Source organism: Alexandromys fortis, unplaced genomic scaffold (genome assembly GCF_014885135.2).
Source record: "Alexandromys fortis isolate MF-2015 unplaced genomic scaffold, M_Fortis_MF-2015_v1.1 scaffold_72, whole genome shotgun sequence".
Lineage (NCBI taxonomy): Eukaryota > Metazoa > Chordata > Mammalia > Rodentia > Cricetidae > Alexandromys > Alexandromys fortis.
In genome coordinates this window covers 1,027,190-1,042,030 of record NW_026067969.1, presented here as the reverse complement: position 1 = coordinate 1,042,030, position 14,841 = coordinate 1,027,190, and the positions used below count along the sequence as shown (strand labels likewise).

Genomic DNA, 14,841 nt, shown 5'->3' with positions numbered 1-14,841 from the left:
CCACATGGCTACACACTGTCACAGCTCATGCTGGTCATAGGAGAACAGCACATTGTACCCATCAAACGCCCCTGCAGATGGAAGCCCCTTTGCCCTTCCCAGGGACCCAAGAAGGGACCATGAAACTCCCCAAGGGCAGGTTGTGGCGTAACTCATAGTGACGTGTGGGAATCACACCGAGAGACACCAGGGCACAGCATAACCCAGGACAGGCTGCAGAGCAGAGAAAGTGCTGGAAGGACAAATGGGCACTTGCGGTCACCTAGGAGCGAGGGTAGAGGGCTGCATGAGTAGTAGCAGGGATGCAGGGTTCCAGGTTCAGAGAGAACACATCTGCATCACTGAGCAATGGCAGTAACCCACATGTGGGCTGTTCAGATGCCATGTCTGCAGGGCACAGGCGACAGAGGCCTAGCTGCTTGCTCCAGCGTATGTGACACCTCTGTAGTGGATGCCCTGTGCTTATTTTCTCAGAGTCCAGTGGGTCTTCATGTGTCCATCAAACGCCCCAGTTAGAGTCTGGTAACAGACAAGAGAGTGAGTCCACCATTTCACCAGACGTGACTTAGAGCTGATGTATGTGAAGAACCTCTTGGTGATAGTGGGCCATCTGAGGCAGGGAGAGAGGACTGCTCTACTGTGACTAAATCACATGGGCACAGCAGGTATATTTTAAACACAACCATCACTTTCCCATACAAGAGCCATTTCTTGTATGGGAAGAGTAGCAGATCTACATTCCTTGGCACCTGGGCACACAGGGGGTTGTGTCCAGTTGTTAGGGTACCTGGTGTGGAGTGAGGCAAAGAATGGGAGACGGTGCCACTTGCCAGGCTTGGACAGTCTGGAGCCCCGAGGCTCTGTGGGACGGATGCCATAGAAACCAAGGAATAAATGATCGCCTTTTTAGGAACACCAGGCTACAGATGACATTTTAAGTGGCCTTACCAGGAGGAATGTGAAGCTCCAAGCCAACTGGAGTTGTTCCCTGTGGGTGAAGTCTGCAGGGGCAGGTGATGTAACAACACATGTAACAACCTCCCAGACCCAGAGGAGATAAATCAACGCAGAACAGGACAGAATTCGGTTCCTGAGATCCGAGCCAGGACAGAGCACACCAGCATCACAGATATGAAAAAAAAAAAACCAAACCAAACCAAAACAAAACAAAAAATAGTGCCAGAAGTAGGGTGCTAAGAATAAGAGATGGCAATCCCAGGGAGATCAAGGACTACTATACCCAGCTAAGATGTCACCCAAGTCTACAAGAGAAATCCCAAGTGTAAAGCAGTGTACAAGAACATGGCATGCATGCAGATGCCCTGCTTGAGAGAAAAATAACCTTGAAGGTCCAGCACCTTCACCCTGGCTACCATTTTAAGCTAAATCAAGACAATCATAAATCCTGAGACTTCTTCCCACCGTTCCCTAGTGGTGGAAGGGTGGCAGCAAGTGGCTTCCCTGAATTGTATTGTTGTCCAGCTGGGGAGATATCAGACCATATTAATAAGAGAATTCCTCTCAGACTGTCCCCATAGAAGGGGAATGGGACCTAGGACATGCACAGCTGGATGCCTTGGATACCCCAGGCAAGGACATTTCTTAAGATCTAAAAAGAAGAGCAGGTCCAGGGCTGGACACACATAACCTTTCCCACCTCTGTGGTTCCAGAAAGGCAGTGTGGTCAAATACAGGGTTAGAAGAAGGAACAAGAATGGTATGGCTGTGTAACATCCAAGAGGTGAGGGAGTCCCAGTGTCTACACACAGTAAGGAACAAGCTGGGGAATCAGTCCATGGGAGAGAACACCATGCAGCCTCAGCAAGGAGGAAGTCTGCCACATGCTACCACAAAAATGGATGTTGGGCTGAGAAATTAGCCACTCAGAAAAGGACAGGTCCTGTGGTACTCCATTTATATGAGGTCCCCAGAATCCTTGGCTCCACAGAGACAGGCAGTAGAATGTGGATGTCAGGGACTGGGCCTGAGTCAGTGTTAAAGGGGATGGACAATGCTAGAAACTGCACAGCAGTGTGGCTAAGTGTACCAAGTGAGAGAGAAAGGACTCCTAAGACAGAGAGCCTGGCTGCCAGCAAAACCTAACCCCAGGCCAGAAGGAAACTGGCCATCAGGGCTAGAAGCACTACTTAGCTTACTGAGCACGATATTCAATAAAAGGAGCCCCGAGAGACCAGATAAGTATGCATATCTCAACAGACTGAGGTAGAGAGAGTTTTACAGCGCAGACCCCTGAGGGCCCAGGCATGATCTCAGTATTAGAGAGTGAATCCCCCTGAATCCAAAGAGATGGCTGGAAATAGGGTTACTGACTAGGCAGATGGTTCTGATCTTATAGCAGAGGCGGTCAATGATCTGGGCATCTGAGAGTGGAGAACACTGTCCCAACAAGTCTTTGGACTCCTGGGTAGAGACCCCAATTGTCCTCAAGTGTTTAAGATATACTTGTCATTTATAAACACACTCTAGAGGGAGGGGAGAGCCATGCACTGAATTCCAGGAAAAGAAGCTACCAGACACAGTACACTCAGATACTCATCCTCTTCAAATGACCGAACTTGAAGTTCAAACAAAAGACATTTCTGGACACAAGATTGGGAAGGGCAGAAGGAGTTGGCTTTGGGTTTCCTTCAAGGAACAAAGTATGAGGGAATGGTAGTTACAATAAGATCTAGTGGAAGAAAAAGAGACAGAACTATTTCATCCTGCTAAAAAGTCACCCAGATCCCAGACACATAGAGATGTCTCACGTGTGGAGCAGAACACAAGAACATGGCGCAGGCATCAAATACTTTTCTTTGGTCAGGGGAGGTAGATAACCTCCAAGGTTATTTGCAGACAGTTCCAAGAAATACCAAATTGAAGTGCTCTGTAATGGAAGGGCACAATGGCCACCTGTGGTCAGTAGGGGCTGGGTTACAGCAAGTGATAGACAATTATAAAGATCTGATTACAGGGCAGATTGTAACAATATTAAAGCCTGTCGAGTAAAGCAAATAATACAATTAGCAAACACTGGGAGTGTGCAGGGGGCTGTGATTCAAAATAAAGATGCTCTGACCAGGGACTGTGGCTCACATTATCCTCACTGGAAGGACAGTCCCTGGAGAAGGGTATCGTCAGGCAGGGGTGTTCTTAGGGCATTGCCAGAGAGCAAGGGAGTCACAGACTGAGCAGAGGCCAACTGGAAGGGTCCAAGATTCAGGGTACCTGAGTGTCTGAGGGGATAATCATGGATAGAAGCTACACAGGCTTCCTTTGGCATCTAATACTAACAGCTCATTGGCTGAAAACAACACATATGAATCTCACAGCCCTGGGTTCAGGAATCCCATACCCTTCATATCTGTCATCTGGACAGCTCTTGCCTTTTCCAGACCACGTATATTTCTCAGTGTGGGGTCTCTGATTTCCTTCAATTCCATTACCACATTAACCTCTGACTCTGCTGTGATCCTCTTGTCTCTCCATTAGGAGACCCTAGATGGTACCAGGCCACCTAGAGACCCCTAAACGCCATCACATCACTTGAGAAGAGTCTTCTGTGCTATGTGGTCATGGGACTCCAGGATTAGCCCAGTGATATTAACACAAAACGTCACACAGGGCAAGCAAACATAACCCCAGGGTTAGTACATGGTTCTCAGAGAGGAATATAGGCACTATCCCTGTCATTGTGTGGGATCACCATTAAGCTCCGTTACTTTGAGAGCTGGGATCTTAGTTCTTAGTTAGGGTTTCTATTGCTGTAATGAAGCACCAGTACCAAAGATGAAGTTGGAGAGGAAAGGGTTTATTTGGCTTATCATATCACTGTTCATCACTGAAGAAAATCAGGACAGGAACTGAACAGATCAGGAACTGAAGGCAGGAGCTGATTCAGAGGCTATGGAGGGGTGCTGCTTACTGACTTGCTCCACATGGCTTGCTCAGTCTGTTTTCTTAACCATCCCAGGGAAGGCCACTCACCCACCATGGGATGGGCACTTGCCCATTGATCATTAAATGAGAAATGCCTTACAGCTAGATCTCATGGAGGCATTTTCTCAACTGAGGCCCCTTCTCTGATGACTCTACCTTGTGTTAAGTTGACATATAAAACCAGCCAGTACAGCTAGTAATTGAAGAATGTCTTTGGAAGGAATTATATTTCTGGGTGCACAACGAGCCCTCCCTGATGATCAAGTACCAATTTCAGATTGAGGCTGAGGTAGGTAGAAATAAGGCACAGGGCAGTGGTGGTGCACACCTTTAATCCCAGAACTTGGGAGGCATATACAGATGGATCTCTGTAGACCAGCCTCGTCTACAGAGCGTGTTGTAAGACAGCCAGAAATATACAGAGAAAGGGGAGGAGGGGGATGAGGAGGAGGAGGGGAGGAGGGGGAGGAAGGTGAGGAGTGGAGGAGGAAGAGGAGGAAGAAGAAGAGAAGGAGGAGGAGGAGGAGGAGGAGGAGGAGGAGGAGAAGAAGAAGAAGAAGAAGAAGAAGAAGAAGAAGAAGAAGAAGAAGAAGAAGAAGAAGAAGAAGAAGGGTATATAGCTCACATCCTGGGGAATGGGGATGGCGGGGACAGATGTTTACAAGGGGCCCAAAGTCCTTAGGTGAGTGGAGGAGAAGGAGCTGGTTCTTACAGTGATCTTATGGTGATAAAGGGAAGTGTAGCTAACTGCCATCTGGCCAATTTTAATGGGACACCTATGCCTGGAGGCAGCGTATGAATCACAATGGTACCAACATCAGGCCAGTTTGGTCCGGTAGGCCTTAGACCCAAAGTCCAGCTTACAAGGGATACGTAGTTAGAGAAGAGGTTGACCCCCCATGAAGAGGTCACCAGATACTTGCAGATAGACAACATCACACTTGGTCAGAGGCTGGCATTTAGCGACTGTGCTCACAGCTGGGGACAGCACACACTATTGTCTTGGTTCTGTGGGTCAGAGCTATGCAGGACCAACTCAGGGTCCCGTGAACCTTGAGTCCAAGTGTCAGCAGGCTGGGTGCTCATAGTAGGATTTGAGGACAACCCTGCTTCCATGGCAGTCAGAAATCCCAGAAGGGCAGAACCAACAGAATGCATACTGTACACAAGAGGGTTTGCTGGGGAGCTGGTGGATGATGAAGTCAAGTGCAGAAGGAGACCCTGGGCGCTACAGAGAGACCCAATCCATGCCTAAAGACCCCAGGCCCCCCCATCATCTCTGTGTAAAACCTCTCTGGCTTACATGTTGATATTCCTCTCCCACCCCGAGTATAATCTGCATATCTCCCTGACAGGGAAATGCTGTCTCCCTGAACTGCCACACAACCCTTTGCCCCTTTCTTATAGGGACACTTGTCACTACATTTTGGAATCACTTTTCTTTCTCAAGTCCCCCACAGAACCACACCTTAAAGGTAACATATGGTCTCTGGTCCCAGGAACCAGCCATAGACATGCTTTGAAGGCTTTTATTCAGTGACCTGGGAAAGGGTCACAGGCAGACCTGTTAGCTATATGAGTGACCCTTAACTCTCCAGAGGTCCCCACCTCCTGCCAAAAGGATACAGGTGGATGTGAGGCAAGCCAGGTGTCACAGTGGTACTGCAGGGAAAATGGCAGGTACCACACAGTTGTTTATCTGAAGCCTGGGAGGGCAGAAACAACTTTGGCACCTGTGGTGGGAACGCCCAGCCCAATGCCACATCTTCCTCTGAGGACACTACCGCTACCGCCAGGATTAAGAGGGTTCCCCCCAGATGGAGACATAGGTCATTCTCTCCTTACCATACTGGGGCTATGCAGATTAATCAAGTTGACAGTGGGCTTGAGCAAGGCCTTTGTGTCCAGTCAGGGCCTTAAGGGTTGTGTGAGCTCTGTCTTCCTGGAGTAGCCAGGAGGCACTCACTGAAGAGCTTCTTGAGGGTGAAGGGGGTGTGGGTGGAGAGGTGGAGCAAGACATGAGCCCTCACAGGCCAGACCCTGAAGGTGTGGCTCTGCCCACATCTAAGGCAACAGAAGATGGACAGGGGAACTTCTGGGCTTAGAACCTCACCATGCAGTTACCCAAGGAGCTCCCTGTCTCTGGGTGTCCAAGCACTTCATGGGGCTGGAGACCCAGGGACAGTAACCTGCACCCTGCATAGCTGGGATCTTCCTGGCCTTTCTAGTTGGTGGTTTTCCTGCCCAGCACAGAGCAATGAAGAGCCCCACACATATCCTCAGCCTGCCTTGAAGCACCGTCACCCATCTTACCCAGTTCAGCCTGGTCAGGACCCCTTCCTTTCCAAGTTCCTGTTCCACCTCTGTGGCAGGGTCACTCGCTGACCTCCCAGGATTGGGACTACAGGAAGCAGCCTCCACACCTGGCTTTTCTGTGTGGGTTCTAAGGGTTGCTCCCAGGTCCTCACAGTGCCAGGCAAGCACTTCACCAACAGAGCCGTCTCAGTCTGACAGACGCGCTTGCGGGGCTGATTAAAGACAAGTATTGGCCATGCACACGGGGGCACCTGATGAGTGCCGCGATCGGGGAGGGAACACAGGCAGAGGCTCTCTCTAGGGATCAAGGGAACCCAGCACAAACTGTGAGGTCCAGTGACTTTAAAGCCACAGCACTTCCTGGTCCCTTGAGAGGTTCCCATCAGCCTCTTTCTTTTCTTTTTTTTTTCTTCAGCAGTCAGACCTACAAGGGACACCTGTGTCTTCCCAATTTCCTGTATCAAAGCCCCCACTCCTGGTGGGATGGTGGAGGTGCAGCTGAGGTTGAATGAGGTCTTAAGATGAGCCTCATCACAGGGTTAGTGCCCTTGTAGGGAGAGGAGCCTGGGGACACTCTTTTAAGCACATTCAACACACTCTAAGAACCATACCTATGGACACCTGTTGGATATTCCTGGCCTCCGGGAACCTGAGGGACACTTCTGGCCTCTAAAGCTGAGAATAACTGTCAGTGCAGGAAACCGCCTCTGAGGATTAGTCGGTGACTGCCCCATGACGGTCCGCAGCTGACAAAGACAGACAGCCAACTCCAAGATACCTTCCTGTTTGCATTCAAACGGAGGAGCTCAGAGGGGCACACACAGCAGGCTATCGGAGGTGTACGGGGGATCCCCAGGAATGGCAATGTCCCTTTCCCAGCTAATCATGGTCCTGGGTGACTCCACAGAGGACCGTCCTCCCCACCCCCACCCCCACACCAGCCCTCGGGGTTCTGTTTTAAGCTAACTCAGGAGGAATCTAATTTTGAGTCATGCAAGCGAATCACTAGGATGTGGGCATAGAACAAGGCTTAGAGGGCCAAGCAATGTGTCTAGCTGTGTTGGCTTGGAGGATGAGATGAAGCTTTCAGCCCCGGGAGACACCAGATTCATCGTCTCAGGGTGTCTCTGGGGATCACAGGCATGGGCGTGGAGGAATAGACCAGTCTCCTTATGGTGTATGGTGGGAAACGCTGTCTTCTATGAATGGGGACATGGCTCCCAGCATGCTCCTCAGCACCCATAGCTCCACAGGTAAAGACCATACTCTCTTAGCTCACAAATATACTCCCTACTGACACCTCTCATTGCTCCTGTGTTCTAGTTCCTTTATCCTAGCCCATCTGTTGATACTGCTTGTGTGTAGCCTCCCAGGACCCAAGTTCTAGGATGGTGGCCCAAGTTCCAGAGCCCATGACCAGGCAAGGATACCAGTAGGAGGAAGGTGTAGCTAACCCTGGGGCTACAACTCTATATCAAGAGGTCACCTGGTTTCTCTGCACTTTACTCTGTTCCAGGGCTCACCTCCCAGTCCCTGTTCCTTGTTATGGACCCCAGGGGATAGCAGGGGGACAGATCAAGTGACCCCCTGTATAGCTAAGTATGGAGACATGAGCAACCCCCATCCCCACGTACAGCCGAGTATGGAAACATGAGGAAACCTGGTCCCAGAAAAGTCTCAACCTGTATCTTGCTCAGGACACCTGAGAATACCTAGAATATTCCAGAACCTAACAGATCCCATCCTCGTTTAAAACTCGATTCAATCATATAGGAGGCACAAGAGGGTACCATGGGTGCACACTGACATTCAGGGTTTGTTTTGCTCCAGGAGCCCAGGGAGCTGGTCCTTCCGACTCGGATGACCCCCTCACCTCACCTGAGCACCCTAACCTGGAGGAGGGTGCAGAGAAATTCAGGGTAGCAGCACCAGTCCCGCCCTGCCCGTAAGTCAAGCCGGTGCATAGCCAGGGAAGCACCCAGTTGGCATTTTAAATGTAAGTCCCCATGGGAGGCAGCACCAGCTGGTGCTTCCCTGGGCTCAGAAACAAAGGGTAGAAACCCAGTGCCAGCTCTCAAGCTTGCTCCAGGGCCACTCTATCCCTGCAATCTGTTCCCGCCGGGCAGGGCTGTCACCATCCCTGTTCCCTCCTCTGCTATGCCAGTTCCCATCTCCTGTCCCATCAGTTCCCTGAAGCCTGCTCTCGGCAGGTACGAGGCTCCAGTTGACTGGATAGCTCAAGCCTAAAACATGGTGGGGATGCTCCAGACCTTTCTGGGGTTCCAGGAGGATACGGTCTCAGATCCTGTGCTCCCGCCCTTCCTGTCCTGATTGCTAGGGGATCCCTGCTTCCTTCTTGAGCCCTTTCTGTCCTCCTGGACTCTCGTCCAGGCATGAACTTCATATTCCACCCACCATTACTTTGGCTCAAGCCAGGCCACACCCTCCATCCTTCCCGTTCCAGATACCTGATGCCTGCTCCTCTTAATGTAGCTAAACCTGGGAGCCACAAGGGCTCCTAAACCCAAGGAACCCCAAAGGAGAACCAGTGGTGCCCCTAATCCCTCCTCCTACCCTAGAGCTGCCCTTAAGGGCTTCATGTACAAACTCTGGTCCTAACACCCTCTGAGCACCTGCTGTTGGTTTGAGGTACAGATAGCAGGCTATTTGTCCTGGAAGGATGTCCAGAGAGTGGGGTGCAAGCAGGGCTGCCCAGCAGAGGCAGAGCCTGTGGGTTCGGGCTCAGAATGGTGATACACAGTAGGAGCAGAAGTAAGATGAGGTAGGGATAAGGGCAGGGCATGAGAAGCTGTGGGGGTGGTTGGGATGTGGAGTCAGGCGCTGGCCCCGAGGGCAAGCACGTTCAAGAGTGGATGGGGAGGGCACTTAGTGGGCATCCAGCTATCCAGGGTACTTGTTAGGCCGTTCTGATGGTCCTAGTGGAGTTCTCTACCCCCGGCTCAGCCCCATTTCATGGGCAGCGCTGCCCAGTCCAGCTCTGCAGTCATTAACAATCACAGTGGGCAGTTCCGAGTGCAGGGCTGTCCTGCGAGGCACCCTTCCTGAATCTCTCTTCTTGGAGCCCTGGGTGGAGAACCTGCATCTCCTGGGAAGGATCCAGCCCAGTCCCCAAAGATCAACTTGACCCACTTCAGTTCCTGGCAGGGTAGGAAAGGGGGCACCGCAGGCTCTGTACCCCCATGACTCTGTTCTCAGTTGGGGGTGCTCTTCTGTCCTGGCAACAAGGGCAATGCCTGTCTCTCCCCCCCCCCTTTTTTTGGATCTGTCAGAAAATACTCAATGCTGTTGCCTCAGAGAGGTGAGCTGAGGTCCACTCCATTGTCTGAGAGCATGGATGGGGCCTGCTCTGGCCTGCCCTCTGCAGTAGCACCTTGAAGACTTCCCCTCAGGCCTGATAAGCAGGCTAATCCAGTGACAAGCCTACTCTCATCTGCTTGGAACCCAGCCAGCGGTCACCCGCCAGGTTCCCTCTCCCCACGATTGGCTATTCTAAGCAACCTGGTACTGCCCTGCACATCTTGGAGACAAAGCCCAGGGGCAGTGCTGCATCCTGAGTTTTCTCTTACAGAAAGCACAACACTGAGATTCAGATACTCCTACACCACAGCCCAAGGTTCCTTGCGCCATCCTCCCAGGGGTCTTCACCCATTCCGGGAGGTCTGAGTCTGCATCCCCTAAGCCAGGAACTACCCATGGGATAGGCCCAACCTCCTTAAGATGCCCTGGAGTCCTGGAGCTAAGAGAGTAAGCTGTCATAAAGGGTAGGAGGCCTAGAACCTTGGATGTGACCGGATCCACTGAGCTCCCTCTGACTGCTGCTTCCAAGAAGAGCCCAGGACTCAGACTCAGCCCAGAAGGTGAGCGTTTACCCAGGGTTACATCGACTCCCAACATGGGTGAGATCTCAGCTCTGCCCCTCACGGGCTGTGTGCAGTACTCAGTATCCTCCACAGTGGCCAGGCTGGCAGTGTAGCCTCATTTGCCCACGTGGGTGGCTGAGCACCTCCCTGTCAAGGCCTCTGAGGCTGTGGTGACTCACCACCAATGACTTTATTCCTCTGGAGAACAGGAAGCCCACACGGCCCTTCCTGCCTGCTTACAGCCTGCCAAGAGTTGGGGAGCAGCTCCCCCCACATTTGCCCTGCAGAGCTAGCTATGGGGCAAGACTAGGGGGTGGAGAGAGTTGGGTGAGGCTGGCCCTTTAGTCTGCACCTGTCCTGTGCTGGGGCAGCTCACACTTACCCCAGATGCCCCCTCGCTGAGACCACTGCCCTGGATCCTGGAAGTTCTATGCTTCACAGGAGCCCACCCACTGCAGCCTGAGACCCTGGCCCAGGACCCTAACCTATTCCAGAGAACTCCTAAGAGTAGGTGGGACAGATGGAGCCTGTCCTTCTTTTCCATCCCAGACTAAGCACTTCTAGACACATGCCACAGCTTCCTGGGACATCATTGTACTTGTGAAATCCTCCCCCCAGTCCCATCCTTCACCCTGAGAACCAATGATGGTGCAGAAGGAAGAGGAGACAGGCATGGGGGGATGAGGAGAAAAGGGACAAGGCTCCTTAAGTGGGAGTAACGGCAGGGCCATCGGGCCAGGATCCAACCTGCAGGGTCTGCGCACAACACAGAGCTCAGGTGCTCCAGGACAGATTTCAGCCCACAGTGTCCTGTATCACCTGCCTGTGATGAGGACCTGGGGGACCAAGAGGGGCCAAACCCACCCTCGCTCTGCAGCTGATACTAAAGCAGCCTCCATGAGACAGAGATGGTTTTGGAGCTAAGGGAGCGACTTGGAAGGGGAGGGAGATCTTTATCTTTCAGGATAATGGTCATGTTCTGGTTTCTGGGAGTGGAGGGCTGGGCCAGCTCTGGTTATTTTATGTTTTAAAATGTATGTTTCCTATATTTCACAATAAAAGTACTGAACAAATTGGCATGGGCCTGATAGCAGTTGTTTTATCCCCTGGGGCAGAAGATGACAGTGGCCAGGCAGACTGTGGCTGCCACCCTATGGCTGACAACAGAAACCTTCACTAGCCCAGCCTGGGAAGGAAGGCATGCAGCCTTTAACTCATATCAACCTCAGACACTGGCATCTGTCCAGTCAGGCCCCAGGCACCTCGGGGAGACAGATGCTGTTTCTTCCCCAGCACTGGGAGAATCTTCCCGAAGCTGCTATTTTCCGGAATTCATCAAATCCCACTGGAGCAGGCACCCAGGAGGAAGGGGGTGCCGACTTAAGATGTCAAGCACAGGAAATTGGACCCACAGAAGCCCCAGTCCTGCCCTGTGAAGATCCTAGGAGGGCAAAGGAGTCCCCACCTACAGATGCCAGGGCCAAGACACCATCTCTGCCACTGTCTGAGCAGACAATGCTAACTAGACCACCACCAGGGCATCCTTCCTGGACAGGCTTTCCTGTTACTGGAGCACTCGACTCAAAAGACAAGAAAGCACAAAATGTAAAAGCACCTCGAAACCAGGACAGTGGCGCACAATTGCAGTTGGGGGGAGCTGAGGCAGGGGGATAATGAATCAAAGTGAGTCCAAACTACATAACAAATGACAAATGAGCAAACAAGCCTACACAATACCCAGACTCCTTGGCTCTAGTCAGTGAAGACTCAGAACTCACACACACACACATGTGCGCACACAAACACATACACATGCATACACACACATGCAGATACACGTCCACACACACGTCCACACACGTGTGCACACACAGACACACACACACACACACACACACTCTCCTTCGCCCTGCTCTATGTGATTGTTGCGTCTGAACACCAGAGGAGGCCTGGCAGGAGATGGCTTCCGGTAGGCAGAGCAACTGCCCGTCAAGATCACTCTTCACACGGGCTGCAGCTTTCTGCACATAGCCCCCACACACTGACCTGCTCACAAAAATGATTTCTTTTCCAGTGTGATTTCAGCAGTTGGTTGTTTTAAGGGCTCAGTGTGTGTCCAGACAGTTTGCAGGCTCATGTACTTTCCGTTCTAACAATTACATTGTTTGGGGGAAACTGCAACCTGGGCATACACACAGGAGCAGAAGTTCCTTATCATAAGCTTTCTCCTCTCCAGCCCCCCTTCTCCAGTCTGCCAGAGTCCTTCACCATCTTCCCTTGCTAGTGTGAAAGCGCCTCCCCTGAGGCTGTCAGCGAGAACACCAGTGTTTACCCAAGACGGTTATTTGGGGAAAAGGCAGAAAGAGATATTTCTTTCCGGCTTCTTGCCAAGCCCCTCCACTTACGAGTTATTCCCATAGGCTCATGCTGTTGATCCCTGTTTAAAGCACAGAGGAGAATTTGAGGTGAGGGAGCGTAACGTCATAACACCTTCACTCTGAAAATGTGACCACGCTGAAAATGAGCCCGGAGGACACTGACCCCTGGTGACTGCCTGCTGGGTTGCGAGGCCCTAGTGTGTGCGGTTCTGGCTGGTCCCCAGATCAGTGGTTCGCTGGGGTTGGGACTAAGAGAAGGTGCGCAAGGGGATACAAAGCTAGCTTCCTCTTTTACCGCTCCCCCCAAAACCCCGCGGGCAGCTCAGCCTCGGAGCCTGCTAGCACCGGGGTCTGTGTCCGTATCCGCGTCCCGCTCAGGCCCCCGCAGGGAAGTGCGCCCTGATCTCAGCCCACCCTAAACTTCTCGCCAGGGAAACCGGGAAAGTTGAAGGGCGCTGTGGCGGTGAGGGTGGGGGTGTGTATTGGGGAAGGGGGTGGGGGAGGCAATGCGGGACTCAGCACCTCGGACAGCTCCGTCACTTACCTATCATCGTTCGGGAACGGCTGGTCGCCCAGAAGCAGGTCACGGAATCGGTACCGCGGCGGCAAGGGCAGCACCTCCGTGTCCCGGTCGTTCATTGTTGAGACTGGCGGCATCCAGGAGCAAGTCCCCGCGGCCGACTTTCTCCGCGCAGGGATGGCTGCCTGCACACGGCAGCGCCCCCTCGCCGCCCGCGCCCTCGGCCCTCGCCGGACGCGCGCGGACCCCCGCCAGCCGCTTCTGGGCCTCCGCGACCCCCCTAGGGGGCGGGACTAGCACCTGCAGGGGGCGGGGCTGAGGGCGGGGCTAGGTAGGGGCGGGGCGCTTTCCGGGGTCCTCTGGGCCCTGCACTAAGCTCTCTTTTCCTGCCACCCCAGGAAGAGTGGAGGTTTGGAGATGGGAGTGGTCATGGCTAACTCTAGAATAGCCTTTACGAAGGTCCCTGGTCTTCCTTGGGTTGGCATGGGAGCCCTCCTCTTCCCTGGACCTGGGCCAGGCAAGCCTCCCCGCCTCCACAGTCAGCTCCAAGGCCGGTTGCTCAGCTTTCTTCAGGTTCTGGAGCCACCCTCAAGGTCTCCTCTCAGCTTCCCTCACTACTGGGTGGCAATAGGCAGTTTAAGAAGAGAAGCTGTAGGGCAACACATCAGAACAGACGAGATTAACGACTCTGGGCTTTCACAGACTCCGATCCCAATCACGCGAATCACTGATAACAGTGTAGTGACAGGTAGATCATGGGGGTGGGGCAGACTCTGTACACCAGGAAGGCCTCGCCCCGGTGGCCAGCAGGACTTCCACCCTTTGCCTCTTCCTGTCTTCCTCTCCTTCCATATCCGTTTTCAGCTGCACTCACCATATACAACACCTGGAGAGCGGCCTCAGAGTCTGCCAGGCTCCAGTTCCCCGCCTCCTGGGGCAGCAGGCTGGGCACATCTATCCTGAAGCCCGAAACCCCTAACTACCTGTAGAAACCCCAACAGATAGCATTGGACCCAGTAAGCAGCTTACATATAACAGGAGAACACAGGCTCAGACCCATGGCACCCATGCCGCGATGGAGTTGTGGGCTTCAGCACGAGTGGGGGACCGTGGTCCACTGAGCTCCTGATCTAACCAGAGTCCTGTGCTTCTTGTGCCCCGGCACAGCAGAGCTTCTTGGGGAGCTTCAGCCCCAGGCCATTCTCTTTCTAAGCTTCTATTTGTGCGTGGTAGGATGCCAAAGGCAGAATGGTTAATCCGCAACTATCAGACTGAGCAGTGCCCCAGCTTGGCTCAGCCGAGAGCAAAGAGCCCAAGAAGGCAGCACTAGCCTTGTCGTCTAAGCGTCTCTAAATAAGGACTGAGGGGAAGGGGTTTGTCCTGGGTTTGTCTAAAGTAGGTCACAGGCTGTGTGATTGGCATGAGGCAGAAGATGAAGGGGACGTTTGCTTTAGGCATAGGGTGGACTCTCTCATTCTCAAGTTGGGAAGAGTGTGTGTATCCCTCCCCCCCCCCCATCAGCAGGCAGATAAAGGTGGATACTCCCCCTGGAGGTGGGAGAGGCCCAGTGACAGTCTCAGCCATGGCTGCCAGTGACAACACTCACGTGTTTCTCAGGTCACATTTTCAACCCCCAGGATCTGGCAGCGGCTGAAAAATAACATTTTCCTAATTGCATCAGTGGAGTTGCTTGTTTTTTCTTAGTCACAAGCTGGCTGGGCCTGGGGAGGTGCTGGCAGGTGGGGAACCATGTGGCCAGGGGGCAGGGCTATATTTCCTTTGGCAAGCTTTCCAGGGACCACCAAGT

General features: G+C 52.8%; 1 protein-coding gene across 5 annotated transcripts in view; it reads right to left on the bottom strand.

Moving 5' to 3' along the window:
- Positions 1 to 14,282, bottom strand: part of Kcnt1 (potassium sodium-activated channel subfamily T member 1) — a 58,420-nt gene extending 44,138 nt beyond the window's left edge. Inside the window, exons 1-2 of one of the 5 annotated variants that reach the window (XM_050155261.1) lie at positions 14,064 to 14,282; positions 13,059 to 13,683 (exon numbers count right to left, since the gene is read on the bottom strand). In XM_050155261.1, coding sequence (XP_050011218.1) covers positions 13,059 to 13,171 — 113 coding nt within the window. In that variant the 5' untranslated portion in view covers positions 13,172 to 13,683; positions 14,064 to 14,282. The remainder of the gene's footprint in view (positions 1 to 13,058; positions 13,684 to 14,063) is intronic. The other 4 variants (XM_050155260.1, XM_050155259.1, XM_050155263.1 and 1 more) reach the window with 4 other exon arrangements.
- Between the last annotated feature and the right edge of the window lie 559 nt (positions 14,283 to 14,841).